The sequence below is a fragment of the Mauremys mutica genome, chromosome 13 (assembly GCF_020497125.1).
Source record: "Mauremys mutica isolate MM-2020 ecotype Southern chromosome 13, ASM2049712v1, whole genome shotgun sequence".
Classification (NCBI taxonomy): domain Eukaryota; kingdom Metazoa; phylum Chordata; order Testudines; family Geoemydidae; genus Mauremys; species Mauremys mutica.
In genome coordinates, this window is record NC_059084.1 from 56943520 (window position 1) to 56964003 (window position 20484).

A 20484-nucleotide genomic window follows, 5' to 3' on the forward strand; every position below is an offset into this window, starting at 1 on the left:
CCAGGCCTAAGCAGATCTGGTGCAGGCTTTGGCTGGGGGTTTCAATAGGGCATAATGGAATTAGATATCCAAGTTTTACTATCCTAGATGACTTGCAATAGTGGCTGAGCACTGACATTCTCTTAGGCTTCTTTCAAAATCTCCACCTAAATTATCTGAATACCCCTGGAGTACAACCAGTGACACTACCTCCTTCATCCATGCAAGCCCTCGCCCGTCTTTCTAAGCATCTTGGTTGGAGACTAGTTGGAGAAGTTGAGCGGACATTAAATAAAGAATGGGTATGAAGGGAGCTAAGGAGGCAAATGTGGGACAAACTCAAACTCAGTGTGTTGTGAACAAATTGAGCCCAGGTGCTGAAGGATGTGAAGAGATTTTTTTTTCAGTTGCCATATACCAATGCTAGGTAACAAGCAAGAGGGAAGGGAAATTCTCACCGATGAGAAGAGAATTGATACAATTGCTCTTTTTGATAACTGATTGGGATGTTTAAATCATTGGTTATCACCTGCTCAGGAAGGAAAGAGTGAATAAAAAGGGGTGTGGTGGGGGGTCAGATAGGCCCATCACTCCACATTAAAGACACCAGTACCTGTTTTAGAGTTATTGATAATTCAGAACCACTAGAGCTGAAATGCATATGGGCCAGTGTTCTGACTAACAACACTCAGGAGGGGATATTGTTAGAGACCACTGAATCAAATCAGAGACCAGGATGAGTTTCTCCTTGAATACCTGTCTCCCATGTGTGGAAATAAATATGTTGTAATAGAGGAGCTAAGTTTGGGACACATACTGAAAGTCTCATGCAGCCAGTAGTAAACACCATTAGAGTTTCTAAAAAATTATAGATGATGATTTTCTAACCCAAAGGTATTGCATCCAACACAAGGTAACTCCATATTAACCTCATTATGACAAATAAAGATGCATTAATCACTGGACTGGAAGTTGGTGATTTCCTACAGACCAGTAATCATGACCTGATAACATCCATTATGGGCAAAAAAAAGACAGTCCCAACCAGTAACAGATATACTTGGTGCTTCAAAAGAACTAATTTCCCAAAGCTGAGGAAAATTATGAACAAAACTGATTTGGAGGAAAAATTTAGACAGGAAATTGAGAATTCTTAGATAAGAGTTTATTAGATGGTCCAAAAGCCATGATTGTGCAGTGAAGAAAAAGGGCATCTTCTGCTAAAAGACAATTTTGGTTCAATAGCAAAGTGAAGGCAGAAATTAGAAAGAATTTAAAGAAAAGCAGTATGTAACAAAATGAAAAAAAGGGGGAAAATAAATAGCAATCAAGTGCATACAATTGGTAAGAGAAGCTAAAGACATATGGAGAAAATGCATGGCTGGCAGGGATAAGGACAAGTAGAAGGATGTTTTTAAAGTATGTTAGGAACAGAAGAAATCCTAGTAATGATATAGGCTCATTACTACATGGACATAATAAAATCATTAATATGATGCTGGAACGCAGTAGTGTTCAATAAATATTTCTGTTCCCTACGTGGAAAGAAACAGGATGATATATTTGTATGACTTGTGGTTGTTGAATTACTGTCTAGTCCTGCTCATGTTAATCTTTAATAAATCTTGGAATTCTGGGGAAACTCCAGAAGATGGGAACAGTGCTAATTAGAGATGAGGGAAATACTGAAATTCCAATATTTCTTTTCATGTTAAACAGCGACAAAAAAATTGAAGTTTCAAAAATTTGCATGGAAGGTAAATTCTGAAATTTTCCAATTTGTAAATTTGGGAACACTTCGGAGGAGGAGCCAGGAGGTGATTTTACCTCTGTGCACAGGGTTGGTGAGACCAATACCGGACTACTGGATCCAGGTCTGGTATCCATATTTTAAACAAAAAATACTTAAAATTTGGAGATGTTGCAGAAAAGAGAGAGAGAGAGAAAAAAGAGAGAGATGGAGATAATGCATGGCAGTGTAAGACTTAAAGAGTTCAATCTGTTTAGCTTATGAAAAAGAAGATTGAGAAGTGATGATTACAGTAAAACAATACCTTTACCTTCTCTAGTGGAGAAAGGAAGAAAAAGAACCAATGGCCAGAAGCTGAGGCCAGACAAATTCAAATTAAAACTAAGGCACACATTTTTAACAAGTGAGAGTGATTAACCATTTGTTGTGAAGTACCAAGGGAAGTGGTAGATTGTCCAGCTCTTGATGGCTTCAGATCAAGACTGGATGCCCTTCTGGAAAAAGCTTTAGTCAAACACAAGTTATTGGGTTCAATGCAGGGGTATCTGGATGAATCCTCTGGCCTGTGTTATACAGGAAGTCAGACTAAATGAACTTCTGGCCTTAAAATATATGAACCTGTGAATAATAATTAATACTAGTGTACTTTTTGCAGGCACATTTTAAGGTTGATCAATGGAACAGCAGAACCTCACCAGTAGAGTGAGAGAATTTCTTCTCGTGGGTCTAACCCAGAGTCTGGCACTGAAGAGATTCCTCTTTGTGGTCTTCTTCGTAGTCTACATGATGACCTGGCTGGGAAACCTCACCATCATCACCACCGTGATCACTGACCACCAGCTCCACACCCCTATGTACTTTCTGCTGGGAAACTTGGCCTTCATTGACCTGAGCGAGTCCTCGGTCACGGTGCCCAAGATGCTGTGGGACCTCCTGTCCAAGCAAAAGACAATCACGTTTGGTGGTTGCATGTCACAGATGTTTTTCTTCCACTTCACCGGGGGCACTGTGGTTTCCTTCCTCATGGTGATGGCACTTGATCGGTATGTGGCTATCCATAAACCTTTGCACTACCACAGAATCATGAACTGGGGTGTGTGTGTAGGGCTGGTGGCTGGGGCATGGCTAGGTGGCTTTGTCCATTCCATTGTCCAGGTTGCACTGACAATCCAACTGCCTTTCTGTGGACCCAATACACTGGACAATTTCTACTGTGATGTTCCTCAGGTGATCAAATTGGCTTGCACAGACACCTACATGGTGGAGTTGCTGATGGTCTCCAACAGTGGGCTGCTCACCATCATCATCTTCATCATCCTGATTGTGTCATACACAGTCATCTTGGTCAAGATAAGGACCCATGTCCCAGAAGGGAAGCACAAAGCCCTGTCCACTTGCGGAGCCCAGGTTGTGGTGGTGAGCATCCATTTCATGCCTTGTATCTTCATCTACGCTCGACCCTTCCGGAAATTTTCCATAGACAAAGCAGTATCTGCTCTCTACACAGTCATCACCCCAATGCTCAATCCCATGATCTACACACTAAGAAATACTGAGATGAAGAATGCCATCAAGCGATTAATGAACAGGGTCTTCTCATGGAGGAAGCCAAATATGTAACATCTTTGTTAGTGGGTCAGTATTATGTTTGCAACATGTAAAATTAAAGTAGGTGCCCTCAGTTTAAAAAGGGTTTTGGTTTAGATGAGGGAGCAAGAATGAATAAAATAAAAAAAAATCTTCATGAGAAACAAAAAGCAAAGTGCATTTCTATCTGTTTCAACAGCCTGCAGCAACTTTGGCAACAAAATGGCTACCGTTAGTAACAGAATTGTGAATATATGTGATACAGCAAACAGCAAACTTAACAGTTACATGGTAACAAATTCCATGTAAACATTTTTTTTCTATTTAAAATAGGTTTTAGACATTTTCATCTACAACATTTAGGGTTTTGTCTAAAAACCAAAACTCTGAAAAAAATTGTTTTTGTCAACTAAAAGTAGATTTTTTTCAGATGTCAGGGTTTCAGTTGCAGTTAAAACCTGGGTGGGTTTGTTTTGTTTGTTTTCCCTGGGAAAAAATAAAGATTTGTAATATTTTAAATTGTCATCAATTGGGGGAGGGGGGAGAGGAAGGGGAAAATATTTCTCAGACAGCCCTGTTAATTGCTATTATTAATATCTCCATATATTATTCTTATTCGCCACAGAATGGTGGTGTTAGTGTAGTTGCAGGTATTTTCTCTTACTATATGTTTGTAAGAGAACTTAATACAATTTGGCCATCATCCTGATTGGAGTTTCTAGGCACTATGCAGGGGGAAAAAAAACAAACCAATGTTCATATTGTTATCCCCTATATATCCAAACTTGTCCTCTAAGCCTCAGAGCAACTCCCAAGGAGGGCAGGGATTATGGCATAAATCACATCTCCCCATTAGGCTGGAAAGTGGGCTAAATTCCTGGAGTTAGGAGCCTCTTCTGAGGCGGACCACCTCCCTTGTAACTTTTAATCTATCCTCACCTGGAATGAGGAACATCTTCTGTTCAACTCATTCCCACTCCCTGAAGGAGAAGATAGAGGTCTATAAAATCACAACTGGTGCAGAGAAAGTAAATAAGGAACCTAGGGGTCACCAAATGAAATTAATAGACAGCAAGTTTAAAACAAACAAAAGGCAGTATTTCTTCACACAGCGCACAGTCAGCCTGTGGAACTCTGCCAGAGGATGTTGTGAAGGCCAAGACTATAACAGGGTTCAAAAAATAACTCAATAAGTTCACAGATGATAGGTCCATCAATGGCTATTAGCCAGGATGTACAGGGATGGTGTTCCTAGCCTCTGTTTTCCAGAAGCTGGGAACAGGTGACAGGGGATGGATCACTTGATGATTACCTGTTCTGTTCATTCCCTCTGGGGGACCTGGCATTGGCCACTGTCAGAAGACAGGACACTGGGCTAGATGGACCTTTGGTCTGACACACAGTATGGCCTTCTTATGTGTTCTGAAGAAGGGATTTGACTAGGGCAGTCACCTGAGAAATAGCAGATCCCTCTTCACATCCCTTCTTGCCCTCGGGCAGAGGGGGAACTTGAGCTGGAAGCCTCCCACATCGCAAGGGAGAACCCTAAGCACTGGGCTAAAAGTCAGAAGGGTGGGGCCTTATCTGCAAATATGTCTTGTCTGAGCTCCAGCACAGGGACCTGATCCAGTAGGTGAGCTCTGAGCACACTTGCTGGATCAGGCTCTGCTGTTGAGCTAGGCAGAGGGATGCTTATCTCCCCCCATTTTGTGCATCTCTCTGGGGTTTAGGCATCCAAGTACCTAGAGGGAGGCAGCAACGCACACACCCAGAGACCGAAACATAGACTGGTAGCAGAGGTGCTGGAACTAGGGATGCTGGGGTGGGGAACTGCCTCATTCCCTGGCTTGAAGTGGAGTCCATCGTATACAGGGTTTACAGTTTGGTTCAATGGCTCTCAGCACCCCCACAATAAAATTTTAGGTACCTACAGGGTTAGCCAGAAGCTGCTAGAGGATTTTGTGAATCCCAATGGGCAGGGCCAGCTCCAGGCACCAGCCCAGCAAGCAGGTGGCCAACAGAAAGGAGTGGCATGTCCAGCTCTTCGGCGGCAATTCGGCGGTGGGTCCCTCTCTCCCTCTCGGAGCGAAGGACCTGCCGCCAAGGACTGAAGCAGCGGCAGTAGAGCAGACCACAGCTTCTTTTTTTTTCTTTTTGCTGCTTGGGGTGGCAAAAACCCTGGAGCCAGCCCTGCCACTGGGGTCTGATTCTGGGATGTAGGGGTCTAAAGTGGCAGCACCCCATGCCCAGAGAGTCCTCAACCCCACTGCTGTGATTCCCCCTCCCCTTTCCTTTGTCTCTTCTCACAGACAGGTTCTGTATGAAGTCTGGGCACCAAACCTGGCCTACCAGGCCTGGGGAGCTTTGATAAGCACCTCACAGAGGTAGGGGATAAATAGGGCTCCCAGCATTATGTATATGTTCCCTATATTACAGGGAAGGGGGGAAGTGACTCAGTCACCAGGACCATATTGTGAAGTTTGGCCTCTATTACACTGCGGGGTACGGAAAAGACATTTCTCCTTCTCCATGCTCAACTTGCAATCTTAGAATCCTCCCTGCTCAGCACTACCAAGGACCCTTGTGCAGCCCCGTGTCTGTCACAGCCTGACCTTAATGTCTATCCCATCCTTTATAATTGCTTTCATTTGCCCTGCAAGCCAAACTGTTTTTTTTCTAACCAGCGTAACCTTGTCTCTCAGTTGTAGCTTTTGTGTCATCTAATGAAGTGTTCTGAAGCAGTTCCCAATTATCCTTCCATTTTTCTGTTTAAACTTTTTCTACTACCTGATACGACTCATCTTTGTGAAACTGGCCTTTTAAAGCACTGGGTGCTATTGCTTTAGATTGTATGCTGTTTGCACATAACAAATGTAATTGTGTGCTGATCATTTACACCCATGCAACAATTTTCTTTTAGTTCTCTTTTGCTGTCGAGATTTGGTCTGCTATAGAATTCCCTGCTGTTAGATGCAACGTTTTTTGTGTTAGGAAATTGTCAGCTATCCTTTTTTAGAAACTCAGAGGACATTTCATGATTAGCAGCATGCAACCTGCAGCATATGTCAGTCAGACTGAAGTCACCCATTGTAACACAGTTTATTTTCCTACACATTATTTGTAAATTTGGAAAAGAACTAGTATTTCCATTTTTGAAAATGTTCCATTTTGTATCCTTAAAATATACTGCAAAAAACCAAACAACAAACAAACAAAAAACAAACAGAAATAACAGCAGTGATATATTTGTCCCTTTACATTGCCTATATTAAATCAATATTACCTCCACCTTAACAGAGATATTGGATTGGGAAATTTCCCTTGTTGTCTAAATTCAACACTAGTGGCCTGAAGGAATAAAGTAGGGGGGAATTCCTCCAGTGGAGAAGATGGTAGAGATCCCTAGTCCAGGGTCAATTAGACTATGTAATGAATCATATCTACATTTGGAATTGGACTGTAATGATTATAAGCGTCATGGTAAGAGGTTGATCCTCAATACATATTTTTAAATGTAATAGAGATTATAAATGAGGTTTATTAATATTGCAATGAAAAATGCATGTAGAATAATAATTTCAAAAGAAAAAAAGCTAATGCCAAGATAAATTCTGCTGTTATAGTTTCATCCCGAGAAAAGGATTCTGCTCCTCAGTTTCGTGATGGCCTTTTTCATTTTGGTGTTTCTCAGCATGGAGAACAATGAGCAGCATCCAGGAGATTACAGAGTTAATGACTGAAGCCAGCATTCATGTCGCACTCCCCATCAGTACCTGAGCCAGGGAAGCTAATGATCCAACCAGCAGACCAAGTTCGGGGATAAATCCTGGTCACGCACCACCTGAGGCATGTTGTGGATACGCTATGAAGACTGAAGCCCAACTTATTTGGGGGAAATTTCCGGAAGGGTGGAGCAGAGATGACTGTGATCTAGGTTCTGCAGGAGGACAGTGTGTTGTGCTTCCCTTCTGTAATGTCTGTCCTTATCTTGGCTAAAGTGATGATGTACGAAAAGAGGAGGAGTATAAAGATTATGAGGAGAACCATTGCACCGTTGGAGGCCATCAGCAGCTCGCCCAGGAAGGTGTCGGTTCAGGCCAGTTGGATGAGTTGTGGGATGTCTCAGTGAAAACTCTAAAGCATGCTCACGCACTAGAGTAATTCTCATTCTCACTCAAGCCAAACCTTATACAGGAACTCCTCACTTAAAGTCGTCCCAGTTAAGGTTGTTTCAATGTTAAGTTGTTGATCAATTAGGGAACATGCGCCTTTAAAGTTTTGAAATGCTCCTTTCTAATGTCTTGGCAGCCACCTGTTGTGTCCACTGCTTGCAGGAAGAGAAGCCCATTGCAGCTAGCTGGTGGGTGGTTGGAACCAGGGTGGACCAGCGACCCCACTATCAGCTCCCCCTATCGGCTCCCCACTCTCCTAAGTTCCCTCCCACACTGCCATGTGCTGATCCTGCCCTGTGCCTTGGAGCTGCTCCCAGAGACTCCTGCTTGCTGTATGGGGGAGGGGGGAAGAGGGGGGCTATTGTCAGGGTATCTGCCCTGCCCTGCTCCTGCACCCCACTTACCCCATCTTCCATAGAGCAGGGGGGGACACACAATGGAGAGAATATCTAGGCAGTAGCTGCAGTCTCAGGTCTCAGCAAGCTGATTTAATTAACAAGGCAGTGTACTTAAGCCTGGAGTCAGCTACTTAAAGGGTATGTGTCTCTGTCTCTGTCTGCTGTCCCTCCTTTCCTGCTGCCTTGTAGAGTGTGAGAGTTAACCCCTGAGGGCTCAGTCAATTGCTAGTTCGTTTAGCGGTAAGGCATTCCCTGTGAAATATCTCACCCTCTGACTCCTCCACTTCAACCAAGCTTCACAATCATCGTCACTGTGTACCAGTATTTAATTGTTTGTTTAAAACTTATACTCTGTGTGTATGTATATATATATATATAGTATGGACTTTTGTCTGGTGAAAGTTTTTTTCCCCTGGAACCTAACCCCCTCATTTACATTAATTCTTATGGGGAAATTGGATTTGCTTAACATCATAGATTATTAGGGTTGGAAGAGACCTCAAGAGGTCATCTAGTCCAACCCCCCCTGCTCAAAGCAGGACCAATCCCCAACTGGCCCCCTTAAGGATTGAATTTATGACCCTGGGTTTATCAAGCCAAGGCTCAAACCACTGAGCTATCCCCCCATCATTATTTTGCTTAAAGTTGCATTTTTCAGGAACATAACTACAACGTTAAGTGAGGTGTTCCTGTATATTGGAACTCACAAGGACAACTCATAGTCATTCATGACAACAATGGATAGTCATGTGGCAAGGGAAAAAAAGTCAGTCTTCCTTATAGCATTCAGCCCATCTTAAACACTGGGTATCCTCTTACCTACAACTTCTGCCCTCAGTAACCTGTGTGCAGACCCCACCCTGCCCTCAGTGATCCAAATGCAGCCCCTCCTCTCCACACTCTGCCCTCCGTAACACCAGTGCAGCCCCTTCCCCTTCACACCGTCCCCTCAGTGACCCCTGTGAAACACCTGCCCCCCAAAACCCAGCCCCTAGTGTCCTCTGTGAAGCCCCCTCCCCTCCACACCCTGCGCTCAATGACCCCTGTGGAGCCCCATCCCGATCAGCACTGCCCTCAGAGATAATTGTGTAGCTCCCCTCCAAATCCTGCCTTCAGTGACCCCTTTGCAGCCCCCTCCCCTTCACACCCTGCCCTCAGAGGACCTGGGAGGAGGGATAGCTTAGTGGTTTGAGCAGTGGCTTGCTTAACCCAGGGTTATATATTCAATCCTTTAAGAGGCCATTTGGGGCAAAAATCAGTACTTGATCCTGCTAGTAAAGGCAGGGGACTGGACTTAATGACCTTTCAAGGTCCCTTCCAGTTCTAGGTATATTTCTATAATTTTTTCCCCCTGCCCTCAGTGACCTCTTTGCAGCCCCCTCCCCATCATGTCCTCTTACTGTAAAATTTCATATTTATTATTTCTTTCTTTCTTAGTATAAAAGGAATCAATATGGAAAAATTAAAAAACTAAGAATCATTAGGAAAATTTGTTCTTTTTTTTAAAAAAATATTTATATACAGAAAATATTTGAAGTCTTTTATTACCCATTATTTATTTGTTAACCATGGAAAGGACACTAAAAAATCCAGCAAAAATGTTTTTATATATTTATAACTCCATGTTCTTGAGATCTTGGAGTTATCGTGGATAGTCATTGTGGACAGTTCTCTGAAGACATCCACGCAGTGTGCAGTGGCAGTCAAAAAAGAAAACAGGATGTTAGGAATCATTTAAAAAGGGATACAGAATAAATTGGAGAATATCTTATTGCCCTTATATAAATCCATGGCACTCCCGCAGCTTGAATACTGTGTACAGATGTGGTTTCCTCATCTCAAAAAAGATATACTGTCATTAGAAAAGGTTCAGAGAAGGGCAACTAAAATGATTAGGGGTTTGGAATGGGTCCCATATGGGGAGAGATTAAAGAGGCTAGGACTTTTCAGCTTGGAAAAGAGGACACTAAGTGGGGGGTATGATAGAGGTATATAAAATCATTAGTGGTGTGGAGAAAGTGAATAAGAAAAAGTTATTTACTTGTTCCCATAATATAATAACAAGGGACCACCAAATGAAATTAATGGGCAGCAGGTTTAAAATAAATAAAAGGAAGTTCTTCTTCACACAGCACACAGTCAACCTGTGGAACTCCTTGCCTGAGGAGGTTGTGAAGGCTTGGACTATAAAAGAATTTAAAAGAGAACTAGATAAATTCATGGAGGTTAAGTCCATTAATGGTTATTAGCCAGGATGGGTAAGGAATGGTGTCCCTAGCCTCTGTTTGTCAGTGGGTGGAGATGGATGGCAGGAGAGAGATGACTTGATCGTTACCTATTAGGTTCACTCCCTCTGGGGCACTTGGTATTGGCCACTGTCGACAGACAGGATACTGGGCTGGATGGACCTTTGGTCTGACCCAGTATGGCTATTCTTATATATATTATTATTTGTTTATATCAATATTAGGAGAAAAGAACACCAGAGATGAGTATAGTTCAGCATGTGCAGTTAGAGATATAATTAGTAACATGATGTAGGAAAATTAAAACCAGTTCCATGTGAATGTAAGGCCTCAATATTATTAAACCATTCTGATGAGAAGCCATTAGGTAAAGACAAATAAGTGTTCTATGTGTAGAAAGGAGAAAAAGAATAAGTTGTAAATAAAAATAATGTTTTTATTCACCCATTGGAACATTTTATATTAATCTCTTTATCACATTTAGTACATTAGTTATGATACATAATTTATTCAACCAATCTTTTTTTTTTGGAGAAGTTTCTGATTTTCATCGATTCCTCGTCAGTTGAAATAATTCTTATAAGAATCTGAATCAAGAATCCTCAGTATAAACCCGTATTTACATCATCCACTTTTTCTACTTATATGGAGGTTCTTGCCCTCAGTTTATAACAAATTTGTCAACAAATGGGGAGGGATAGCTCAGTGGTTTGAGCATTGGCCTGCTAAACCCAGGGTTCTGACTTCAATCCTTAAGAGGGCCATTTAGGGAACTGGGGTAAAAATCTGTCTGGGGATTGCTCCTGCTTTGAGCAGGGGGTTGGCCTAGATGACTTCCTGAGATCTGTTCCAACCTTGATGTTCTATGTTTCAGAAAGTCTGATAAGAGAGCACTATCTGATCCCTTACATGTTTCACATACATCTCCTGTCTAATACCTGCTGAGATCAGGTTTTTAACGCAAATGGACATTGAAAGATAAATTATGCCTCTATCTTCCTCCCTGAGCACAGCACTTTGCTCACCAGTCTCCTGATGGCCTTCTTCATCTCGGGATTTCTCAGCGTGTAGATCATCAAGTTCAGCATCGGGGTGATTACAGTGTAAATGGCTGAAACCACCTTGTCCAGGGTGAAGTGCTTGAAGGGCTGAGCGTAGACAAAGATGCTGGGTATGAATTGTATATGCACCACAGTAATTTGAGTTCCACAAGTGGATGGAGCCTTCTGTTTCCCTTCTGTAATATGTGTCATGATCTTCACTAAAATGAAAGCGTAGGATATCAGCACCATGATGAATGCTATTATGAGCAGTACCCCACCATTGAAGATCATCTGCAGTTCTACCAGATGAGTGTCAATACAGGCCAGTTTGATGACTTGTGGGACATCACAGTAGAAATTGTCCAAGACATTTGGACTACAGAATGGTAACTGGAGGAGCAGTCCAAGCTGAACAGCAGTGAGCCAATCCACCCAGCCATGCACTGAACACTAATGCCATGCACACACCTTGGTTCATGATAGTCAAGTATCTCAGTGGTTTATAGATGGCAATGTACCAATCGAGAGCCATTACCAAAAGACAAAATGACATTGCACCCCCAATAAAGTGGAAAAGATCTGCAGGAAGCACTCATAGAAGGAGATGTTTTTAAGCTGAGTGAGGAGACCCACCAGCAATTTTGGAGCATTTACTGATGATTCACTGACATACAGGAAAGCCAAGTTGGCCCTCAGAAAGTACATGGGGCTGTTGAGCTGGTGGCTGGTGATCACCATGGTAATGATGGTGAAGTTTCCCAGCCAGGTGGTCATGTAGACGATGAGGAAAACCACAAAGAGGAATCACTTTGGATCAGAACTCTGAGTGAGGCCCAAGAGGATAAATTCTGTCACTGGGGTAGTGAGGCTCTTCTCCATTTGTTAACCTCAAAATGTGCCTGAAGAGGGAATAGTGATGATAATAATTATGATGTGATCCTACTGCATTACTGACATTAAATGAACATTAACTCCACCTTGATAAAAAACATTTGCTTGGGAATTTCCTTTGTTTGCTAAATTCCACACTGTATCCTCAGCCCTGATTGTGAGTAAATCTGCTTCAGCAGAACCTGTGAGCTCCACCAGTGGACTTCTCCACTCCTGGGGTCATAGGGAGTGAAGAGGAGTGGTCTACACACCCAGACAAGCCCTCTGCTAACCCACAGTCTCCATTCTTCTTCCTGTAGCCCTGATGGGGCACACCTCTGATGGGCCACAGATTCCTGAAGGGGCCTAGGTCCAGGGTGGGGAAGAATATGGATTTGCAGCGGGTGTGCATAGCAGAGATTCTCTGTGTCTAGAGATTCTCATCGGAGGGGTCACAGATGCTAAATGGGAGGGGGATCCCAGCTAGAGCCTCACAAGATGGGAGGGGGTTGCAATGGAAAACTTTAGACACACCGATTCAGGGGTTCTGATGCCCAATTCATGACCTTGATATCAGAGGTCCTAACGTGTATCCCACCTTACCATAATGATGGTCTTTGCCCCCTTCTAGTTACTACAAAAAGAGAAGAAATTAAATCTGATTAACTTTACTAGGAATAAGGTGTGCTCAACATCTCTGAAGAATGATGTAGCTGTATTATGGTGCCCATGATTCTGGTGCTGAACTTAAACACTCGCATTTCAAAAGTGTAAATACATAAATGTTTCCAAGTGTGCATATAGAGTGAAATATTCCAAGCTGCCATGGACTTGTTTATGCTGTACTCCGATTAACATTTTTGCGCATCTCTAGAACTGGTCGAAAACCCTTTGAAGGACTAGATTAGAATTCATAATGACCTTGAGAAACATGAGAATTCGTCCAAAATCAATTAGATGAAATTAAAATAAAATAGGTGCAAAGTACTTCACTTGGGAAGGAAAAATCAAATCCACAGCTACAAAATGGGGCATAGAATTATAGAATCATAGAATCTCAGAGTTGGAAGGGAACTTAGGAGGTCATCTAGCCCAATCCCCTGCTCAAAGCAGAACCAATACCAACTAAATCAAAAGTTTGCTGTATTTCATGCAGGACATGAACCCGCACCCCTAGGATTAAAAGTCTCATATACTACTAACTGAGCTAGCCAGGTACTGCATAGTTAGCACAGATGCCATATTTGCTGAAAAGGATCGGGAGAGGATGGGGTCAGAGTGGCTCACAAAATGAATATTATTCAACATGATGAAGTTGTGAAAAAGGCTAATATTATACTGGAGTGTACGTAAGGCACAGGAGGTAACTGTCCCTCTCAGCTCAACATTGGTGAGGCTTCAGCTGGTGTATTGTGTCCAGTTCTGGGTGCCACAATTTAGGAAAGACACGGACCAACTGGAGAGATCCAGAGGAGACCATCAAAAATGATAAAAGCTTTAGAAAACCTGACCTATGAGGATAGGTCAGAAATAAAGGACATGTTTAGTCTTGAGAAAAGAAGACTGAGGGGGACCTAAGAGCAGTGTTCCAATTTGTTAAAGGCTGTTATACAGAGCATGGGGATCGATTGTTCTTCACGTCCACTGACGGGAGGACAAGAAGCAATGGGCTTATTCTGCAGCAAGGGAGATTTAGGTTAGATATTAGCAAAACCTTTCTAACTCTCAGGGTTGTTAAGCGTTGGAACAGGCTTCCAGGGGAGGTGGTGGAATCTCCATCACTGGTGGTTTTTAACAACAGGTTGGGCAAACACCTGTCAGAGATGGGCTAGGTTCACTCGGTCCTGCCTCAGTGCAGGGGGCTGGACTTGAAGACCTCATGAGGTCCCTTCCAGCCCGACATTTCTATGATTCTATGAAAATTTCATTTCCCTCAATGTTTTTGTTTCAATAGTAAATATTTTTTTCTTTCAAATTTTGGCTCCTTTTTTTGGGAAATGAAAAATATTTGTCACTTTTAATGACACTTAGCCCTGTATAGTGGGGTTCATCCATGGATCTCAAAGCAGCTTACAGAGGAGGTCACTATTGTTAATCCTATCCAACAGATGGGAAACTGAGGCACAGAGGGGATGTGAGTTAGACAATATCACTTGCAGGCTATCAGTAGTGTTGGGAATAAAACAGAATTTTTCTGCGTTCCAGTCCAGTGCTCTCTCTGCTTGGCCATGCTGCTTTTAATGTCCCCTCAATCAATTTTTTCCCCTTACTTTTTACTTTACCTCACCTTTTGCAAAGGAAAAAATAAAACTATGTGAGAAAATGTTGTGTGCATGGCAGAGGGTAGGCGGGGGGACCCTTTCTCTCATTCCTTTTGCATTTGAAAGAGTAAGAAATAAAACTTCCAATTCAATTTTTTGGTAACAAAATGAAAGAAGAGATTTTCCTATCTGCAATTTGGATTTCGAGGGAAGCTCATTCTTCAGCAGGATGTCCCACCACCTCCCCTGCACATGAATGTCATCCAGCCCTAAAAATCTCATCCTTAAAGGACCATGCTCTGTTTCCATGAGGAAAGTGGGAGGACGGCTACAGTTCTGTCACAGAAATTCTGCCCTACTGCAGACATCTTTCTGGCACCCTGGAAAACTCATATCCCCTCCTCATCGGGGAGTTTTAAAGGAGAATAAGGAAGTTAGATGCAAGGAATTGCACTCAGGTTTTATCCACAGATCACGGCACTTCCCTGGGCTTTTCCCAGTTTTCACTTCCATGCTCCAACCTGCCTCAGAGAAAATGTCTTTCACATCAGAGCAGCATAGAGCCATAGGAGAAGCCATAGGAGAAGCTTGGTCAGACAGAGATAGTCTCACGGAAGGTCTCAGATAGGCTCTGTTCTCAGTTCTCTTTCTGACTCACTTAGGTTCCTCTAAATATCCAAGTCAATATCAGCAGGGACGCCCAGAGGATTCAGGGGGTCTGGGGCAAAGCGGGGAAGCCACGGCGCTTGTACTCACCCGGCAGCAGTCCATGTCTTTGGCGGCAGGGGGCCCTTCAGTCGCCCCGCGTGTTTGGCAGCACTGAAGGGCCCCCCGCCAGCCAAAATGCCGGCCAAAGACCCGGACCGCTGCCGGGCCAGGGCTCACAGAGCCCCTGTGGGGCCCGGGGCCTGGGGCAAATTGCTCCACTTGCCCCCACCCTCTGGTCGGCCCTGAATATCAGAAAAACTGTCTTCCCACCTCCATCACCTGCTATCACAATGTCTAGGGCTGGGTAAGGAATGGTGTCCCTAGCTTCTGTTCGTCAGAGGATGGAGATGGATGGCAGGAGAGAGATCACTTGATCATTGCCTGTTAGGTTCACTCCCTCTGGGGCACCTGGCATTGGCCTCTGTCGGTAGACAGGATACTGGGCTAGATGGACCTTTGGTCTGACATGGTACGGCCGTTCTTATGTTCTAGTAGCACATCAAAGATGTTCTGCAGTAAAAGTCTGCTTTCTGCTTTCAGAGCCGGCTGCCTCCAAACGACTGAGGATGGCCAGGGGAAGTCACATCTCAGAGATGTTCATTGCTCTCTTGACTGACAGGGGAAGTGAGCGTGGTTCCAAAAATGGCACATCCTCAGAAATCTTTTCCATGTATAATATCTGCCCAGGCGCTGGGCTAAAAGATTCCCTGAAATCCCCCTGAGCTTTATGGGGCTTGATTGAGAAATTGCTTCCCCAGAGGTGTGAAGATTGCACCACAAGGAGAATCTTTAATATGTTTCTGGAGTGTTTCATTTAGTTTATTTCTGGCCATCCGAACTCAACAGGCTTGTAAACTTTGCAGAGTTGTCTGGGGCTGACACAAGGAGGATAGTCGGGACACAGAGGATGAATAGGGTGTTTGTCTGGCCTCCAAAGCAGCAGAAATCCCAGGTCTCCTGAGTGTTTCTCCTGCCACTGAGAGATCAGTCTGCTCCAGGGGTCAGAGACAGAGACTTGTGGGTTGTATGCCAGGTCTAGGAGGGGAGTGAGGTGTAGTGGTTAGAACAAGCAGGCATGGTCATGTCAAGTCCCTCACACCCTCTTTAACATACTTGAGCTACGAGCAAGGCTGAAGATCCGGATTACCTTTTGGTGAGCACTGCCTGAAAGGTCAAAGTTCAAATTCGGTCCCCTTTTGCACTCAGCAGCCAATGGACAATCAGTGTCCAAGAATTTCAACATTCCAGCTCAATAGGAACATGGGAACTTATGACGTCAGTGAGGGACTGGGACCAACGAGGATCGCTTGTTATGTGTGGGGGGACTGAGCAGCACTTTAGACTGATGCCCAGATGTGTGTAGGCAGCAGTAGGGGTGTTCAGAGAATTAGCACCAGTTTTTTAAAAGTATTTAGGCACTTAATGGGATTTCTAAATGCACCTGAGTGCCTAAACCCATTGAGTACAAAGGCACCTAGGTGCTTTTGGACATTCCACTGGGCCCCCTAAATACCTTTAAAAATCTCACCCTGATGCCTTGAACAGAACTGAAGAGACCCACCTGGGCTGGCTTGCAAGAGACAAGAATTCTGATCTGTTGGGTTGGGAGCAGATCAATCACTTACCATTTTCCCCAACACAACCCAAATCTGCTGACCGCATGGGCGTAGAAGCGATTATATTTTTCTCCCCGCCTCTCTCACTCTGTCTTTCTCGGGTTACCTAGACGGTCTCCATCACTGAAAAGCTGCCCTCACTGTGGACCCCTGTGGAAACCCATCCTCTTGACACCTTGCCCTCAGTGCCTCTCAGTAGTCCCCATCCCGGTCACATGCTGACCCCACTGACCTCAGTTGAATATCAAACCCTTAATTTTTTATGTTCTTGTTGACTTCATTCATTATATATAGGTGTGATTGATTTGACATTGATTGACAATTCTATTCTAAAGATATTACAGTCAGAAATAGTGTGTATGCAGTAACTGTGTCAATCCGAGGATACTGGAGAGACAAGGTGCGGGAGGTAATATCTTTTACTTGACACATCTGTTGGCAAGAGAGACAACCTTTTGAGCTTACCCAGTGTTGTGCAGGTTTCCTTTGAGCATGAGGACTGACAGGTCAGATTTAGAGTGATCACTTAGTGAAAAGTGTTCACCCAGTTGTGATGAGGTGTTTTGGGCCATTATTGTTTTCCTGTGTGAGTTCATTGGAGAGAGTTGTGATTGTCTGGTTTCACCCATATAGTTGCTATTTGGGCATTTAGTGTCCCCCCCCACTTTCTTTCCTCCCTATGACTGGAGCATTGTTAATGGGCCACTTCACCTTGAATGATCACTTGAAATATGTGCTAACTCTATATGCTAAACTATCAGTTCCATCTTGTATTTCGCTGTGACACTCTGAGTAAGTTTCCCAGACCAGAAGAAGAGCTCTGTGTAAGCGTGAAAGCTCGTCTCTTTCACCAAAAGAAGGTGGCACAAGAAAAAATATTACATCACCTACCTTTTCTCTCTAGAAATAGTGTGAAGCTGTTGTTGCAGAGCAGTGCTTGTATTGGAGGTCTTAACAGGAGTATAGATAGTTATAATTCATTTCTGGATCTGACACTCAAGTTCTGATACACAGGAAGAGTAGATCTGTTGTGGAACAGGTGCCCAGTTTGAGCTAAATAATTATAACTGTAGAACATCTTCTTTAGCTCTTAAATTTTGAGAATATAGAACTTTTTGAGAAAGAAAAAAGAACCACCATATTATTTGAAAATTCACAAAATTATTTATATTTGGAAAACAACTCTGTTTTTCTCTTATTGGAAAATTTCATAATTGTTTCCTTTATAACAAAATATCCACCAATTTTCCTTTCTTTCTTTCTTTCTTTCTTTCTTTCTTTCTTTCTTTCTTTCTTTCTTTTGAAGTAAATATGGAAACATCAACATCTTTTTTCCCCTTGACAACAAAAATCTGGAATATGTACGGAAACTTTTTAAAATATTATTTATATATTATCAATGAAACGGACACTATAAAAAAAAATCCATCAAAATGTTTCCCAACTCTATCCGTTACTGCACTCTATATAAGGATTAATAGAAAAGACAAGCAAGTCCAAGTTGTGTTTTGTTTGTTTTTGACTTTTTACCTGTGAAGTTAGAGATAGAAACAGAAATAGCATGTATGAAAATTAAAATCACTTCCTTGTGAAAGTAAGGTTTGATCATTCTTAAATCACTTTGATGGAAAGTCACATGACAAATACAGGTAAGAGTTGTATATGTATAAGGGATAAATATAAGTCATAAAGCAAAAGATTGTTCCTAATCACTTCTTGCAATACTCTACAGTAATTTCCTCACCACAGCCAGTACGTTATTTGTGACACTTAATATACTGAACAGCTCTTTTCTCAGAGAAGATATTGATCCCTCATGGATTCCTCATTGGTCAAAATCATTCTTAGAATAATTTCAACCATCAAGACTCAGTGTCAAAGCCTCAGCTGATGGAAGCAATTTAGGGAGATGCCCCCATTTCCGCCAGCTGGGGATCTGGTCTATTTACCCGGATGGAGTCATATCTTATTTAAACCGATTGCTTTTCTTCCCTTTATGGAGGTTCTGGCCCTCAGTCTATCACTCATTTGTGAGCACAGTTTCTCATGAGTGCACTGTATTCAGTTTTTCAACACAAATTGACATTGAAAGATAAATTATGTATTTATTTCCCTCCTTGAGCACAGCACTCTCCTCATCAGTCTCTTGATGGCCTTCTTCATCTCAGCATTTCTCAGCGTGTAGATCATCGGGTTCAGCATTGGGGTGATTACAGTGTAAATGACTGAGACCACCTTGTCCAGGGTGAACTTCTTAAAGGGCCGAGCGTAGATGAAGATGCAGGGTGTGAATATTAAACTCACAACCAAGATTTGGGCTCCACAGGTGGACAGAGCCTTGTGTTTTCCTTCTGTGACATGTGTCCTGATCTTGACTAAAATGATGGTGTAGGAAATCAGCAGACTGATAAATAGTATGATGAGGAGAACTCCACCATTGAAGACCATCTGCAGTTCAACCAAGTAGGTGTCGGTGCAGGCCAGTTTGATGACTTGTGGGACATCACAATAAAAATTATCCAGGATGTTAGGCCCACAGAATGATAACTGGAGGAGAAGTCCAATTTGAACAGCAGAGTGAGCCAATCCAGCTAGCCATGCCAGTACCACTAGCCCCATGCACGTGCCCCGGTTCATAATAATCAAATATCTCAGTGGCTTATAGATGGCCACGTACCGATCAATGGCCATCCCCACAAGAAAAAACACCATTGCACCCGCGATGAAGTGGAAGAAAAACATCTGGAGGATGCACTCCTCAAAGGAGACTGTTTTATGTTGGGAGAGGAGACCTGAAAGCAGGTGGGGAGCATTGACTGAGGAGTCGCTGACATCTATAAAAGCCAGGTTGGCCAGCAGGAAGTACATGGGGGTGTGGAGTCGGTGGTCAGCGATCACCGTGATGATGATGGTGAAGTTTCCCAGCCAGGTGGTCACGTAGACTACGAAGAAGACCATGAAGAGAAAATACTTCAGTGGTTGATTCTGGGTGAGGCCCAAGAGAACAAATTCAGTCACTGTACTGGTGAGGTTCTGCTGCTTCATTTTGTGTCCTTAAACTATATCTGCAAATTGAAGAGAGCTAATAATAATTATATTTTTTCAGCTTCCCTTTAACTTATTGATATTAAATCTATTTTCAATCCACATTAAGAAGCACATTTTGTTTGGGGCTTTTCTTACTAACACAGTATCCTCAGCCTCACTTCAGGAGAACCCTGATTCATCAAACCCAAGTCATCCTACCACTGCTCACCACAGGATAGGGTGCTGGGAGGGAAGTGGAGTAGTCTACTCACCAGAAGAGCCCTCTGCTCACCACAGGGCCCTCCCTGATTCAACTGACCTGCCAAATGTTGGTATTCACTGTCAGGGTTTAGATGTTCAACCTCTTTCCTCCTACTCTCTCACTGTTTTACTTTACCCCACTTTTTTCCACTGTATGGGGAAATTTAAAAGAAGGTGAGAAAGTGTGAAAAAAATGGCATCTCTCACAATTTGCTGTGCGAAGATTAAGAAATGAATTCAAACGAAATGACAAGTTTCACATTGTTTTGAAATTTTCTCATGGAAAAAAACAGATTTTCATCCAAAAAGCCATTTTCCCGTCAAATACTTTGAGTCTGAGAACCTCCCCCCCACCCCCTTTTTTTTTGGACAGTGACATCTTTTGACAGAAGAAAAATTTGATTCAAAATTAAAGAAAAAAAATTTTTGATTGAAGTTTTCTGATGAAAAATTGAAAAAAAATATAATACAAAGCAGAATTTTCCCATCCACACTCTCTTGTGAGGTATATGCCAGTTCTAGGAGGGAAGTTTATTGCCAAAGCCTGTGGGGTGATGGCTTCTATT

General features: G+C 42.9%; 2 protein-coding genes and 1 pseudogene across 2 annotated transcripts; 1 reads left to right on the top strand and 2 right to left on the bottom strand.

The window, feature by feature from the left end:
- The first annotated feature begins 2404 nt into the window (after positions 1-2404).
- LOC123347806 (olfactory receptor 4D1-like) lies at positions 2405-3349 on the top strand. Its single transcript, XM_044985001.1, has one exon. The coding sequence runs from the start codon at positions 2405-2407 to the stop codon at positions 3347-3349; it is 945 nt and encodes a 314-aa protein (XP_044840936.1).
- Positions 3350-11115: 7766 nt separating this feature from the next.
- Positions 11116-11880, bottom strand: LOC123347807 (annotated as a pseudogene).
- A 6847-nt stretch (positions 11881-18727) lies between these two features.
- Positions 18728-19675, bottom strand: LOC123348687 (olfactory receptor 4D1-like). The gene has a single exon (XM_044986290.1). The coding sequence runs from the start codon at positions 19673-19675 to the stop codon at positions 18728-18730; it is 948 nt and encodes a 315-aa protein (XP_044842225.1).
- Between the last annotated feature and the right edge of the window lie 809 nt (positions 19676-20484).